General features: G+C 40.7%; 1 protein-coding gene across 2 annotated transcripts in view; it reads right to left on the bottom strand.

The window, feature by feature from the left end:
• Nucleotides 1-16,959, bottom strand: part of PDGFA (platelet derived growth factor subunit A) — a 37,515-nt gene extending 20,556 nt beyond the window's left edge. For both annotated transcript variants that reach the window (XM_052000601.1, XM_052000610.1), the window contains exons 1-4: nucleotides 15,841-16,959; nucleotides 13,731-13,827; nucleotides 6,032-6,139; nucleotides 445-632 (exon numbers count right to left, since the gene is read on the bottom strand). In XM_052000601.1, coding sequence (XP_051856561.1) covers nucleotides 445-632; nucleotides 6,032-6,139; nucleotides 13,731-13,827; nucleotides 15,841-15,903 — 456 coding nt within the window. In that variant the 5' untranslated portion in view covers nucleotides 15,904-16,959. The remainder of the gene's footprint in view (nucleotides 1-444; nucleotides 633-6,031; nucleotides 6,140-13,730; nucleotides 13,828-15,840) is intronic.
• Nucleotides 16,960-17,197: the final 238 nt, after the last annotated feature.

Below are 17,197 nucleotides of genomic sequence, written 5' to 3'. Positions count from 1 at the left end.
TGCTAAGTGCTAAAGATTCAAAGAAAAGCAAAAAACAGTCTTTGCTCTTTAACAACTCACAATCTAATGGGAGAAACAAAATACAAATTATATTCCAAAAATCTTATATACAGAATAAATGGGAAATAATCAACAGAGCGAAGTCTGAAAATTAAAATATTGCTAGCAGACAATCTAGTCTGAGAGATATAGAATTTAGTAAAACTGAAATATTAGGAGATTTTGCAATGGAAGATCAGAAAGACAAACTATATCTTGAGAATAACAAGACCTCCTGTTTGTACTTTCACATCAATTCACATCAGTTACATGACTTTAGAGGTTTTGTTTGTATACAATTGTTCAAAACTATGGCTAATGCAACACCACATCTGTGAGAGACCCCTTACCTCCCCTTCCCCAAATTGTGCCCAGGAAAGAAGGGGAGTGAATAAGTCCCCTCACCTTGACACTTCTGTGGTGGATCCGTGAAGGCTGGCATTTGACACTGCTGGTGTTACAGCAGCCTGTGCATCGTCTGACCTCCACACACGGGGGCCAGATCAGGAAGTTGGCCGATGTGGGATCAATCTGACTCCGAGGTATCTCATAAATAACTGTTCTCGTTTTGCAAACAGCAGGAACAGCTTCCTCTGCAGAAACAAGAGCTACAAGTGAATGGATAGTGTCTGTCTGTCTGTCTGTCACACACACACACACACGTACACACTAGCACATCAAGGAGAAGATAAAGCAAAAATGATTGACTTGACATCCTCCCCTAAATCAGCTATGGAATGTGGCCTACATTTTTAGCCCCAGTTTATTCATCATGGCTTACAATATAGAGCACTAGACTTGAGTAAAGAAGATCTGGGGGTTCAATTACTTGTTCTGATGCTGTGTGACTTTGGGTCAAGTTGCTTAATTTCTCTGTGCCTCAGTTTCTTCATCTGTAAAATGGAAGGTTGAACACAGGATCTCTTAAGTCTCTTTCTACCGCCAAATACATGCCTCTTTCCTGGGGCATACTGTACTGTATGAGAAAAACCTAAACTCATTTTTGCTAAAGATGACTCAGAATGATAATACAAGGTGCTTCCCCAGGAGGCCGGAGGCCAAGGTTTCTTCACCATCAAATAACTTTTATTAGATATCAACTTGTGGCCCAGACAGTTTAATAAGTAGAAAATACACTAAATGTCAAGTCAGAGGATCTAGCTTTGCACTTCATGTCCAAATCTGGTATTTGCATGTAATTATCCATGTGAATTTTAGCAAGTCACTCCCTATCTCTAGACCAATTTTGTCATCTCTAAAATGAGAAGACTGAATTAGATAAATCTTTATTTTATTAGATAAATTTTATGATCCTGAATCTGAGCACTTTTATCCAGCATTGAACCGAGTTGTAGGATACACAAGTGGAAGAAAATAAGTCTTGCCCTGAAGGAGTTTATAATTTATTTGATATTGAAAAATTGAACATGATAATTGGGGTAACTGTAGTTAAGTGATAGAAGTCCTACAAAGAGTGGGGAGGATACCTGAGTTCTACTTCTAGCTCTCATATTTACTAGTTATATCATCTCAGGCATTGGTCAAGACTTGCAAGGGAAACAATTTCTTGGTCAACAATTACCATTAAATACTTACTATTGTGCAAAGCCCTGTTCTAGACACAAAGAATAGGAACATAAAAATGAAACAACCTCAGCCCTCGGGATGGTTACATTCTATTGGGGGAATACCACAAGCAAAAATGTACAGAATAATACGATGTAATTTCAAAGTGGAATGTTAATAACTTAAGAGGTCCTTCTGTACTCTATTATATGGCTTTAAAAGCATCTACTTTGATCTCTAATCCTTGCTTTGTGTCAACTTTTCTATTCCTGTCACCTGTTAAATTCAATGTCAACAGTTAAACTTTATAGAGTTTAAAGTTATACTTATAGAGTATAAGTAAAATCCTTGACCAGAACTATTTTTGCTTGAAATGTCCAAACTAAATTTCCACCCAAAAAGCAGATGAATTAGAAAAATTTTAAACGCCGATTTCAAAAGTATAACTAGATGTACCATTTGTTTTTTTCTTTTTCTTTTCTTTTTACCAGTTTCTTCTAAAAAAAAAAAAAGGTGGGTAAAATTTGGGACATTTTCCATCTTGGGACCTCATCCTCCTCTTAAAATAAGGAGGTTACACTCAACTTTTAAATTCCTTCCCAGATCTTATTCTGAATGCCCAAAATGTATGTATGGCTTGGCTAGTCAGAAGAGATTGATATTAAAGTTAGAATGAAAAGACTTAATATAGATAAGACTTCCTGGAGGATGGGCAGAATTCATAGGCATGGGAGAAAATGGGGGGGGGGGGAGATATTCCAGGATAAGAGTGTAAAGGTAGACAAAGGTTGAAGGGATGAAGGTTGAAGGTTGTAGAGAGGACACTAAGGAGAATGTGACTGATTGGAGTAAATATAATTAGGAAATGGATCAAGATTTTAAACAGATTATAGAGAATCCTAAATGCTAAGGAGTTTGGACTTGATTCTGTAAGCACCATGGAACCAATATAGGCTTTTGAGGAAAAAAGTGGCAAAAAGAAAGCAACTTTCTAGGAAAATTCATCTGATATCAGTAGGTAACATGTCTATCTACACACACATACATGTACACATATATAATATGCCTATGAATATATACATATGGATATATGGACATATACATATAGTGATACTTATATATACATGGATATACATATGTGGATGCATGCATATATATGTCCATATGTCTACTTACATACATATATGCATACAAATACAATTTTGGTAAAGGTTTCTCTCTCCCATAATAAATGACTGAAACCAGCAATGGGTTGAATAAGAGGCATGATAACTCAACACAGGCCTAATGTTTCTATTTCATGTAAGAGCCATCATTCCTAAGAAATAGATTATTTTTTGCTCTTCTCTACTAAGAAGAGCAGCTGAAATGGTACAGATTGATCTGTACAGCCACCCCAAGGAACTTTTTGAGTGCCAGAAAAGGATTAACATAGAGAAATCTTTCTAACCAAGCTCAAGCTTACACCTTAATCTAAGTACATTCATTACTGGGAAATGTGACCAGAACTTAAGAATCCTCAGCTGTTCTTTGGCTGGCAGACATTATATAATAACTTTTTTTTTTAATGCTAGCCGAATAAGACTTGAGTCAGAGTACACTGTCCATTATCAATCAGACGTCTGAGCCTAATTTGTTAGACTAAGAGTAGGAGAAAACATGACTGACTGGTACTCTCATTTTTTTAGAAATATATATGAAATGGATTCACCTTAGATGTCTCCACCACAACCCTAGAAGTAAGACATTAGAATAGTATATATACATATATGTACACATACTTATATGGTATAATATAGCATAGTATAGTATTATAGGTATAGCTCTAAAGTAAACTGTCCAAATATCATTTCTGATGTAAGAATAAAAGAGTAATTGTTCAATCAAAAAATGAGAAGGAAGCCATATAGTTCCCTAGAAAGAGGGAGTCAAAAGGACATTGGGTTAAATCCTGACTTTTCCACTGATTATAAGTATAACTCAGACAAGTCATTTGTGCTCATATTCTTGTCTACAAAATAAGGTCATTAGATTAGACAACCTATTCTAAATCTGATTTCTAAGTTTATTCATTGTGTTCCTTTGAGAGATAGAAAGTCCTCTGTAGCACTCATGCTCTGGTAGACTTTCAGTCTTCTCATTTTTGTGCTTTTATATTTCTATTGTTAACTGTTTCATATGTTATCTTGCCTCTCCAACTGGACTAAAAGAGCATCCAGAGCAGGCTAAGTTTTTTCTTTTTTTTAATTCCAAATCTATTATATCCTTATTAATAATAACTAATATCCTTATTAACTAATCGATATATTTATGCAAATAATACTCATAGTGCATTTGAAATGAAACAGTTTACAAAAACTTAAAGGAATGTTTCCCCCAGGATATATACCTAGTGAATCAAGTGCAGTACACACCTAAATAGAGAGGCATGTGCTGAACAATATAATTAAGATGGCTTTAGAACCAGTTGAAAGACTCAAAAAAAAAAAAAAAATCATTGGTGGTTCATGTCAATCTGTAATTATGACATAGTCACTGGAAGGTCCCAATGAACTATCTTTGTACTTGGTCCCAATGACTTAGATAGACCAATCTTTAGATGGCTTGTTTATCAAATATGAAGTTGGGAGGCATAGCTTTACACTAGATGTCAGAATGATTCAAAAACATCTTTAATTGGCTCAGGCCATTGAACTAAATTTAATAAGCTAAAGTCAAATTAGGGCTAAATGTGAATCCTTACACTTATATTCAAAAACAAATCAATTTCATAGATACAAGAGAACTAGCAGTATATCTGATTCTTTAGGTGTTGCCACCCAAAGAAATCTAGAAAGAAATATTGCTCATGCGGTATCTGTTGACAGCCTAAGAGGCAAAAGGCAGATCCATAAAATGAGTGTATTGCATGAGCAGCAACCACAAGATCCTGATTAGAAATCAAAGTGCAGAAATCCAAATTCTCACCAACAAGGTCCTATGTCACTTATCCTCTCACAGAGAGTTACCAACACTGACAAGAGAGAAGACAACACCTCACATACTCATACACACTTTCTGAAACAGCTGGCATTTTCTAAATGTAGCCAGACACCCACAACTTGGGAAAAAAATGATATGAAAATAAATGTCCCGGATATTTGTGCTGTTTTCTTGCACAATGATAGAACTGATAAAGCCCCCACAAGTCAGCCATTCAAGTTGCATTTTGGAAAAGATGTGATTGGAAGGAAATGCAGAAAAGGCAAGTTGCCCACTTTCCCAGAGTGTCTGTACTACTGTGTACCCTACTGTTCTGAAGCTAATAGCTGTAAGCACTCTGTGTGCTCCATGTTATGAATTGGAAATTACATACAACCACATTTTCCAACTGAGGTCTACTCTCCAACATGCTGCAACAAGACAAGGCACTGAAAGAATTCATTCACATTCATCTATCTTGGACTCATTGTTCAACAAGGCACTGTAGCAATGAAAATGCTGTGACTGGGAAGGGAGGTATCCCCCCCCAAAAAAAATGGAGAATTTTCATTAAATCATAGAAAGTTAAAGCAGAAAGAGACCTTAGAAACCAATAAATCAGAGCCATGGGCCCCTTCTAATCTGACCTGGTCATATAATTAGCAGTCAGGTTCAAGATTTTAGGGTCCTAAAATTTAGAAATGGAAGGGACTTTGAAAAGTTATCTATAAAAACCTTCAGTTTTGACAAATGAGGAAACTGAGACCTAGTGAAGTGAATTGTGTTAAGGACATTACAAATATTATCCCAAATGACTGATCTACAGATAACCCTGAGAGGTAGGTAGTGATGTTATCCACCTCCCAGAGTCATACAGGTACTAAGTATTTAAGTCTGGATTTGACAAAATGAGATCTTCCTTAATCTTCCACCCAGCACGATACCCACCACAGAGTCACTTAATTTCCTCAAAGTCACACAATGACTAGCAGTTAGGATTACAAGTTAGATTGTGGATTGTAAATCCTCTCTTCTTTCTACTTCACATTTAGAACCAAAGTATCCTGATCCTTGGGTTGTGTTCTTTTTCTTTTTCCTTTTTTTAATTATAGCTTTTTATTTACAAGTTATATGCAAGGGTAATTTTACAGCACTGACAATTGCCAAACCTTTTGTTCCAATTTTTCCCCACCTTCCCCCCCCGACCTTCCCCCAGATGGCAGGTTGTCAGTGTTCTTTTTCATTAAATCTTTTTCAAGTCTACCCCCTTTATCAATAATCTGTCCATTAGGCCCACCCCTTTTACATATTTAAAGTATTTTGCAAACTTAATACAGGATGTATTAGGGTCATTTTAAACTTCAAAAGCTATTTATTAAAGCCTAAAACAGTGTTAGAACTTTTGGGACTCACATTGCTATATAAGTAAATATTACTTGTTATTTTTACTATTGTGGCTTCTTACCAATACTTCTTTTTCTCCGAATGGGCACAGGACGTTTTTCCTGCACATGTTTTGGAACATGGATCACATGAGTTTTCAGGCTTGCTTCTGAAACATCATCATATCCTCCTAAGGAGAAAAGAGAAAGGAAAAGTGACCATCTTGAATAAGAGACTAAATATGACCATGCCTGGATTGAGCTAAAAATAGCATAGGTAGTATAGGCAGCTATGTTTCCAATTCAGCTTCTTGGCTCCAGCACTCTTCCTGGCATACTGTGGGTGATTACGGTCAGCTCCCAGTGGACGAAATCAGGATCACAGAAACAAATTTTAACCAGCTATATCTTCAAGTGAAAGAATAATTGCCAAGATGAACAATGGTTATTTGCAAAGATAACTTGTCAAGATGCAAGACTGAAAAATGGATGTCATAGTGATCCAATCTATTTGCCCAGAAGACATTAGAATCCAGTTTATAACTACTTTTGGCAAATTACAAAATGAAGTCTTAGCCTACCCAATATTTAGGAAGAAGTCAAGTAAGTGAAATACATAAGCAGAAAATTTTCTTTGATCTGTTTTCTCCCTCCAGCAATAAATGTGGATAAAGGGGTCTAGGTGAGACAAAAGTAACATAAGAAGCTGCTATACAAATCCCCTTGCTACAAAATCAAGAGAACCAGTGGGCATCCATCCTACAAGAAGTGTTATCATGATCCTCCAAGAGACAAAGTTCCTGCTATAAACTCTCCCACCATCTGGCACTCTGGAAATTACAACTAATTCAAAAACAAAAAACAAGTTTGGGTTTTTTTTTTCTCACAATTGTTGAAGATATCTCTAAGAAGGTGACTTAACCTTTTTAGTGATATTTTCAACTTTCAAAAGAACATCAAAAGCTACACCATACTCTTGGACAGGATTAAAACTTGCTTTGTTCCCCAAATAATCCTAGCACATGGGACCATGAGAAAAATAAAAGCAAAGAAAGTTTGAGATTTAATTTATCATAAAATAACCTAATGACTACTCCATGATTGGGTTGTATCAGGTTAAACTATTTCCTTAAAGACATGTAAGAAAAATGAATTTGGGGATTTTTAAAAGTAATTTGACTTAAAAAAAAATCAGAATACATCCCATCCCTTTCTTTGCAGGTGAAAGACTGACCATGTAGATTGTTGCATATATTCTTGAGTCTTGCTGAATTGCTTTTTTTTCTCTTTTTTATTATTTGTTACAAGGGAAGGGAAGGGAAAAGGAAGAGGTACATTCAGAATTTATAAATTCAAAATTATAAACATATACAGAAAAACAGAATTTTTTTTAAAGCAAGGGGTAGAAATCAACAATTCAATTGACAAAGTTCTTCTAACATGCTACACAAGAATTGTAGTGGCCTTTTTGTGACATAAGGAGATGTTTTATAGGTTTTACTGATGCCTGCAGAGAAAAAAAGAAAGGTATTTTTAAAAATGCAAGTGGGTGGCATTCCAAAAACAATCTCAATTGTACTGCCTCTTGGCTAAAAAGTGTTTCTATCCTTCTGAATTAACTTTTGAACTGTCCTAACTTCTGCAACATATTCAATTGAATGCTGGTTTCATACTTTGTTTACCATATTGATCCTTCAATCCTCTACACCCAACAACGTCAATCCTTCAAGTGAACAATATACAACTATGTGCTCTTGTGTAATAACTTGCTAGCTTAAGCCTCTGGCAACTGAAAAGGTAATGTCATAAGAAACCTGAATACTTATCTCACTGGTAACACATGTCCTAGAGCAAAAGAAAGCATGAAATGATATCATTGACTTTTTTCCTCTTAAAGAAGCTAGGATTTGGTCAGTTCATGATCACAAAGATCCACAAAGAGAGAGTAATTGATACTCAATTGATATGTAGGAGTACCCTGGCCAATCCATAGAACTTCAAGGCCAAAGGTGAAAGTATAAAGATGATGACCACTAGACTAACCTAGACCTAGAATTAGGAGCCAGGATTTTGCTTTAACATAGAGCTGTTTGTGCTACTTTCTTTCTCTGGGCTTCAATTTCCTCACCTGGGAAAGAATCTTAGACTAAGTCTACAAACTTTTTTAAGACTCTGAAATTCTATGATTTTTCTTTGGCCAATCAGATAACAACTTATAGCAGTTCATTAAAATCTGACATACATTAGGAAAAAATGGAATCCTGTATAATGTTCATAGACATTGAAAATGCTAGATTTTGCACTATTTTTAACTTAATCCTGTATTTTTAATCTTGGTATTATTTTTTTAAGCAATTTAAGCAATTCTAAAGCAATCAGATCAGAATTCATGTTGATGCAAATTTTTTATTATCAAACCAATCATCTAAGAAGCAATTCTTTCTTAATGGAAGGGACATTTCTGAATCATCTCTTCTGGCAGCCATCTTGCTAATGCCAGGCCTTCTTTACAATACCACCTAGTATCATTTTCAACTTCCTTAATAAACTTTTATTCAAGTTGTGTTAATTTAAATCGACATGTGCAAACAAAAAATCCCATTGAGCAATCTTCTTAAAGATGAGAAAGGCCTTTATGAGGAAAGCTTTATTTCAAATATGAAGGGTAGAAAGTGTTTCCAATATGACATGGCTCTTACCTGCCTAAGAACAACCCAGGCCGAAATGGAACTGTCACTTGTCAACATGATAGGTGGCCAAGAACCCAAATTGAGCAGTGCCTGATTGTTGTTGAGCCAGGAAAAAGATGTCTTGACTCACAGCTCCTGAGAGACAACTTCACCCACATGAACTTTCAGGATGTGTCATGGAGCAAAATCAGACCAACTTTCAGTAGGGCAAAGCCCTCCTCTGAATCACTTTTTAAACAATTTTCAAGGCAGTTAATCAAGTGGTTCTGCTTTAATCTTTTGTGCATTGATGTACTAACAGCATTGAGATGATGTTCTCCAGCAATTAGTTGAAGGCAGTGCATTAATGGGGCCAAAATGGGGATATTTATTGTATTAACTTCACCATGACACCCTGGAACTATGCCAATCTGACTAAGGGAAAACCCAGATCTGTGACAGCAACAAAAATATTGTTCAGTTTAATTAATCATAGCAAATGTGTCCTAAAATTCAATAATACCATTTATATTTTAAAATAAATAAATAAAACTCACACAGGCCAGAGTCTGATGGCTTTCAAATGCTGTTAGTAAATCCATAGTTCACTCCAAATTTCAGTCAATTCCTTTTGCCTTATCAAAACTAAAGCCATAGACCAACCTCGAAGAAATCAACAACAAAGAGTGAGTTTTTAAAACTCCTTTAGAGCTGGTAGGCAAAATTTCGGATTCACTATCTAAGCTCTGCCACCTTCTATGTATATGATCTCAGAAAATCAATTAAGCAGGCTAAGCATTTATGTGCCAGTATAGGAACAAGTAAAATAAAAAGAGAAAGCATTTATTAAGTACCATGTGCCAGGCATTGTGCTAAGTACTTTACAAATATTATCTCATTGGATTAATTATTATTATTAGTTTATTTTTATATGGCACTATGTGTCAGGTAGTGTGCTAAGCACTTTGTTATTATTAAAATAACATTTATATGGTACCTATATTGTACCATATACTTTACAAATATTTCATTTGTTTTCCAAAACAACTCTGAGGAAGGAAGGCACTCTTATTATTCCCACTTTACAGTTGGGGAAAAACAAATATTCAGTGATTTGACTGGGGTCACACAGCTATCTCCGTCCCATTTGAACTCAGATCTTCCTAATTCCTGGGTAAGAACAATTAATTCTAATACTATGCAAACTATTTGGAAAAATGGGGGAAAGAGTCCTATTGAATTCCTTTTATCATACAGATATGGCGCTGACACCTAAACCAGGAAGGGTCAAAAATGGTCAAGAAAATTATAACTAACTCCTGGGCAAACCATCATCTGACTGACCTATCCTAGCAGGTTGGTTATAGATTGGCATTTATTCTTCATACTCAAACCTTCAGCAAAGTACCAACTACTCCCCAGGGCACTTCAGAGTGTCATCAAGTAGAATCACAACTTCCCCAGAAGTTTCCTCATCAGCACAACTAGGGAATTTGACCCCAGTGAGGGACCCGTGAAGTTCCTTCTTTCTCTAAAGCTAAGGTCTCATTGTCACTGAAGAGCATTGCTCTTGGGAGGAGAATCCTTTCTGATGCCCACTTTATCTTTTTTTCCCCTTTTTAATCAGCCTAGTGAAATATTTTGGTGAGGAAGGAAGTTGAAACTATTGACTGAAACAAATTTAACAGCAGGAATAAACCCACACATAATCCCCCAATGAATAATCAACTGGCACAACAACAGAGCTACTAAAGCAACCTCCATGCTACCTGCGGATTCCCTTCTAGGTCTGTTCTAGCCTAGCTGGAATCAAATGCAAAAAACAAACCAACAACAACAACCTCCTCTCTCCTCTCCCTCCCCCCACCTCAGATCAGGAGTACTCTGAATTTACTAAAAAATGAAAAGCCTTTGGAAAATTTCCTATAATTTTGTGATCGAGCCAGCTCCACAAAAAAAAGTGGTCATGTCATCTGCATGTATTTAATTTACTCTTAAATGGAATATTCCTCTTCTGGTTCTCTACTGCAACAACATTAACCACTAAACTGTCTCTCACAGTGCCTCCTGGGAAAGAACAGGAATCCTAGAGCATCTCCCCATCCCACATCCCCAGGATCCTATCATCCTTTCATATGATGAAAACCTGATGTAGTACCAAAATGGTTTTGAATTCTATTCAGAAGACTGAAGTTTGAATGCCAACTCCCTTTGCTTTGGGTGTCTCTGTGTGTGTGAGTGTGGGTAAGTCATTTCAACCCTGAAATAAAGAAGGAGCCACACTAGATCATCTCTAAGGTTCCTTTCCACTTCTAATTCCCAGGATTCTATGAAGGATGTCCCAGAGGAGTCAACACCACGAGTCAACATAATATAACAGAAATGTAGCCTTTAGGGTCAGAGGAACACTGACTCTGTTAACTACCTCAGTGAGTTTGGCTCCATAAAACCCTAGGTCTCAGTTTCCTAATATGTAATATAAGGCCTATTTAGACCAGATTTCATCTAGGTAAAGGTTCTTCCTGCACATGAAGCTGAACAAGAATTCTAAATATCCTTCTTATAAAAGGTATCCCAAGAATCAGATTACTTTCCTCCATCGAGATTACTTTTCATAAATAAGGGGGGACAGAAAGAATGGTCTTCAAAAAGATATCTTCTGCTATAATTAGAGGTCCAAAATTAATTCTTTCAAAATACCATCTTAAAAATATTGGAGAACAGTCCCAGATCCTCCAACATTTGAGGAGGTAAGAGGCCTGTGTTTCTTTTCCTCCTTATGCTACTGTACAGAGAAGGTTTTCAAAAAGTAGCAAAGACTCCCAGGTGGGTAAACTGGTGATTCCTCAAAGTATCCTTTATTTTTACTGCTCAGGTGTGAGGCTAGCCACCTCAGAGCAAAGTAAAACCATCAATTTAACAGGCTGAGTTTAGGTTTTAAAAGGTGTTAATGGGTGGGGGTGGAGGGATGTTGGGCCCAGAGAATAAGAATAGTCTAAATAGGAAATGAGAATGGTCTATTTCCCTGCTGCTTCTATTCACTTCCAAACTGGTAGTCCACCCCCGCCAAAAGAAAAAAAAAATTCTTTAGTGGAAAGAAATCAAAGTCACACAAACTCCCTGTGGTCTCCTTTCTCTCCAAAGCACATACAGTACCACCAAAATACCAGCTGAGGCTCAGTTCAATTGAATGAAACAAAGACATCTAAGTTCAATACTTGCTACAAATCAGGGAATGGAATCAAGCTAAATTTCTCTTTCAAGTGTTAAGAGAAATTCTACCTCAGCAGTGATAAAGATCAGCCAATGGATTTCCTGGGTCAAGAAACTCCAGAAGTCATCTTTCTTACTATAAAAAATGGTCTTGGCATGAAATGAAATAGTTTAGGCCTCTCCACTCCCATAATTAAGTACAAATTTCCAAATGAGTGCACCATATGATTATGCTTATTTTTCCTCTCTCAGTGTTCTCAGAATAGTGTGCAGGAACAGAATAAATTCAAATACTAGACTCTGCAATTCACTCACTTACAGCCTTCTGACCAGTATCTACCACTATATATGCATAAATAACTAAGTTTTCTCTAGCTTCAGAGAGAGAAGCTGACTCAGGAATCATTTTTCCCCCAGTAAGGAAGAAAATATTTTGAACGACCAAATTCCCTAATCCAAAGCAGCATGGTGAACAGCCTATTATATAATATTCTGAAGGGTCTGAGAAGGAAGAGACTTTTTTTCAAAGCTGCAGCGACAAAGTATCGCCTAGCTCAGGCACGTTTCAGGACCAAAACCAAGCTGGATTGAATAAGCACTAACTCGTTCCACTCTTAAGTAATTCACCACTAAGGCAGAAGCTACATTCCGGTATAGTGATCAAGATAAGAGAGACCCCTCCCCATCACGGTAAGGAAGTAACCGCACCTCTCTCCCCTCAATTTTTCCTTCCTAGGGTAAAAAAAAAAAGAAAAAGAGTGGGGCACAGAAAAATGTCTGAGTCTGAGGCAACTTTTCCACAGAGCTCCTTGCAACTTCCAGAATTAAGCCCTACAAACAACAGTAACAACAACAATTAAGGGATTCTATGGACTAGAGAAGCACTGAGGGAGATCTGAAAATAGCCCGAAAAACAGCAGATGTGGCTGCATGCCTTTTTAAATGTGCTAAGAAAAGGGGGGTAGAGAAAGGGACAAAGCTGCATTTGTTTAAACCACAAAGGCCAGACCCACAATCAGTAATATGGCAACAGCTTGCTGTGATTACAAAGAGCACTTTAACAAGGGGTAACTACTCCCCACCGCCGCCGCAGCGGCTGCACCCCCTCCCCCACTTCCCAGGCCACCCCACCTCAAATTGCAGCAACAAACAAGGTGTATGTGCGATAGGAATCGACCAGTGATTTGTTGCACAGCGAGGTCGCTGACTGCCAGGCATCTCATCTCTAGGAGCTTGTTTGCTAACCCACTGGAGGGGAAAACTACTCTCCTCTGGCCCTTTGAATGAGTGCCCGTAAGTTTACTGTTCTAGCGTGGGGGGTCATGTTTTGACGGCCGGTTTCCTTAATACGGCTCCTCTAGAAGCCATGAACTGGATTCGGGCTGGCGGGTGAAATCGCATGTGCTACGATCCTCCCTTTTTCCCCTTCACCAAAAAAAAAAAAAAAAAAAAAAAAACAACCCTCACTACTGAGGTCTGAAGGGAAAGGACTAGCCTTCAGGAGACGGAGTATCAATTCCCCTCTATTTAATTGAACTTCTATTGACACTGGCTACATTTTCCTTAAAGGAAGAAACAATCCTTCTTTTGAGGAAGGAGCCCAGGGCGGACAAGTCACCGAAGTCCAAGCAGCCTGGGAGAGAAAGTAGTGATTGGGGGAGAAACTCCTGACTCATCGGCATGTTTTTATAGCTCCCGGATTGGATTCTGACCTTTCGGTCTGAGTTGCCTACTCCGGTTGGGAGACCCAGGGGAGAGCCATGCAATCCTTGCCATAAGCAAGCACACGCGTGTTCGCAGTTGGGGGTGGGGGTGCGTCCCGCCTACCTTTCCTCACCCTCACTCCCCCCCTCCGCTTTTTTTTTTCTGGCAAAGCAAAGGAAAAGAGAAATTAATTTACCTACGGAATCTATCTCCAGGAGGCGCTGCAGGTCGCGGATGCTGTTAATCTCGCTGTGAGCCAGTCTCTCGATCACCTCCCGGGGGATTTCAGCTTCCTGGGAATCAGACCCAAACACCTAATCAGTGCTCTGCCGAGCTAGGAAAGCCTTCGCCAAGGCGGGTGGCACCTAGAAGCAGTGGGGTTTGTGGGCGTGTGCTTGCCAGCGTTTGGGCAGTGGCAACCTCCTAGCCGGGTGCATTATTCTTCAGTCTGACTGGGCACTTGTCTATCTCTCTCTCCTTTCCAGTTCTCCCCCACTGACTAAGCCCACTTTTAGAAATCAAAATTCAAGTAGCGGATATGCACAGTGCCCTTACAAGCAGTCCATTAATTCCTGCAACCGGTTGTGCAGGCCGACCGCCCCCTCTAAATCTTAATACCATACATTACACCCCGACTTATTTCTATAGGGAAGAAAAGGAAGCGTAAGGGATTTAGGAGAGATATAGTAACCCACTCCCCACTAAAAGGACTTTTGGGCCCTTCCTCGCACTAGTCCACCCACCAAAGAATGCAGACTTTTTTTTTAAACACCACCTCCTCCCCACCCCCGCTCTTAATGTGGAACAAAAGCCCCAGCTCTGACTACTTGGATCTGGGGTGTCAGTTACAGGAGGACCAGTGGGGGCTGAAGAGTCCCGGAGGCCCCAGTGTGTTTAGGGTTTAAAATAGAGAAATTAACATTCAGAAAGATCAAGTTGAAATGCGTCACGGATGGGTAACTGAAAGCCACAGGCAGGTTTTTTTTTTTTTAACACTTTAATCAGGAGGAGTTTAAGTTTCTCGTCTTGGAATCTCTAATCTTACCCTCTGAGAAGAGATTCCCCCCTCTCATTTATCTCCACGCCCCCTCCCAATCCTAATCCCCACCTTTTCTCAAATAGCACCCCCATCCCACTTCGGCTCCACCTCCTTCACACCAGTCCGGGAGGGCCTGAAGAATTTGCAAGGTTTACTTAAATAAATTGATCCATAAAAATTATCAAGATGGGGAGAGGGTTAATATACAATATCTTCTCCCAACAAATAAAAGGGGGGCGAAGCACCCACCAGGCCATGGTTCCTGTTCTTACTCTCCTTATCTCTTTTCCCCCAGCCTTTTAAAGAGGGTCATCCGGAGGGCTTCATTGTAAAATTCCCACGTTGTAGCTTTCAGTGAAGAGAACGTTTCGCGTTTTTGGAAAATAATTAATAATGAGACTTCCACTAAGGGCCCCCTGTCATTCTCCTGGGCATATGGCCCAAGTGGAGTGCAAGAGGGAATTTCTGACCGGGAGGGAACGACATAGAACCGGGAAGAGAGCCGCGCCCGCCACCCGAGCCCCCAAGCCAGCCCTTGCCGGCTCCCAACAGCCACCTGTAACCAGGCCCCGGGCGGGACTGAGTCCGAGCCCCAGCACAAGGGGCAAGTCTACATCCGAGCTGCCTCTATTAGTCCAACGCGGTCAGCTTTTCCTATCATAATTACCCCTAACTGTGGGGGGGACCGGGACGAGAAAGCTTCCTTCTCTTGCACCCTCCTTCCCCAAGCACCTCTCCAACCCAGTCTTCCAAAGTCTATACACATACACACCCCTTTTCTTCCACACCCCGTTACCGCAAACCCCCCCAAGTGGGGGCAGCTTAAAATTCTCTCAAAAAAGAGACAAGAGCCCTGCCTGCTTATGCCTGTCTATAGACCCCCTCCTAAGTTTTTTTTTCACAGACAACCCCCATTCTAATCCTTCCCCCAGTTTCGTCCCCCTCAAAACCCGTAGTATAAAACAACGCAACATTCTGGAAACTCACCAAAAATAAATACTTTGAGAGCTTCTAGAATAAAACGTGCTTGGCAGGGAGGAAAAAAATACACCATCACAATTTTAAAATAATATCTGCAGAGCAAGACATGCAGTGCAACTCCCTGCCAATGATCCGCCTCTCTGCCCAGAAGGATTTGGGGGGGGAGTCTTTAACCACCCCAGCAAGACGCCCCCAGGTGCCTGAATCCTAGGGAGTGGGAATAGAGGCTGCACTGGGGAAGCGGCGAGGGGGAAAGGGAGATGGGTACGGGGCGGGAGGTACCTACCTCGGAAAAGGCATAGGACAGGTATCCAAACCCTAGGAGCAAAACACAAACCCAGGTCCTCATCGCGTCCGGGTGCACTTTAGACTCGGTGGGAACGCAGAGCTGCGGTGTAGGAGCTTCAGCCGGGCTCCAGTGGCGGCGAAATTCAGTACCATCCCTCAGGGAGAAAGACACTGGTGTGTGTGCGCGTGTGTGTATGTGTGTGCGCGCGTGTGTGTGAGCGAGTGTGTGTGCGCCGCTCCGGGATCCTCCTCGGCCGCTGGGGGGGAAGGAGGGGGACTGGTGGAGGGGAGGAGGAAAGGGGGGTTGGGTTTATTATTATATATATTTTTTGTAGCTCCCGGATCTGGAGCTGCAGTCGTCTCTCTTGCTCTCTCTCTCCCTAGCTCTGTTTTTTTGGCTTTAAGAGCAGACCAGCCGGTACTTCTGCATATTTGCTTAGATCAGACCGGAGTAAAACCCAAGGAATGGAACCGGAGCACCACCGCCGCCGCGGCGGCTGAAACGCCCATCACCTGTCTGCTTGAGCCGGGGCTCTCCAGCTCCTTCCTTCTTCCTCCCCCTCACTCTATTCTCCCCGCCTCCGACTAGCAGAGGAGACGAAGAACCCCCTAAACACTTCCCCTCCCCGCCCGAAGCACCGCAGCTCTGCTTTGGGGCTGGGTTATGTTCCGAAATCTTCTCCCTCAAGCCAGTCTGCCAACAGCCAGGGCTGGCCTCTGCCTGGGACCTGCTAGCTGGATGCCCGTTTTCCCACACCACCACCAGCCCCAAAGTCCCCCTCACTTCTCCTCCTCCTTTTCTTGGTCCTCCTCCTCCTTCTCTCGCCTCCCTCCCCCTTTAGCTTGAGGTGGGGAAATACAGACAGCGCCGAGGGAAAAAGGGCAGCGCCAGATGGCAGCCTTTGCTGCCCGTTTTAAGTCCTCCTCCTTCTCCTCCTCCCCGTTGGCCAAAAGGAGAAAAAGGTTTTAAATCCCTGGGGCTAGACTGGATCAGACAGGAAAAAAAAATTTTTTTTCAAAAAGGGAGGATGGTGGTAAACTCCTGGAGAGGTCTTCGGAGGTTGTGTTTGCTCCGCGCCTAGGCGAGTGTGTGAAATCGGGCGAGCTACAGAGGAGGTGGTTATACCATTGGCACCCTCCCTCCCCATGCACCGCCTCCCCTCCCCTCCCCTACTTTTCTTACCCCACCCCCTTCCTCATCCCCTCCCTTACTCCCCACCCCACCCCCCAACTAGCCTTCCCTTCCCTATAGTATTCCGGGCACCAAACCACCAACAAGTAGTGGGGGTTGGTTTCCTGCTGCGGCAGTGCATTCAGTCCTGCAACCCAGGCTCCAGCAGTGCAGCAGTCCCTGC

This window comes from Antechinus flavipes, chromosome 1 (assembly GCF_016432865.1).
Source record: "Antechinus flavipes isolate AdamAnt ecotype Samford, QLD, Australia chromosome 1, AdamAnt_v2, whole genome shotgun sequence".
NCBI classification, from domain to species: Eukaryota; Metazoa; Chordata; class Mammalia; order Dasyuromorphia; family Dasyuridae; genus Antechinus; species Antechinus flavipes.
The sequence above is the reverse complement of the archived record's forward strand: the minus strand, read 5'-3'. Positions and strand labels throughout refer to the sequence as shown.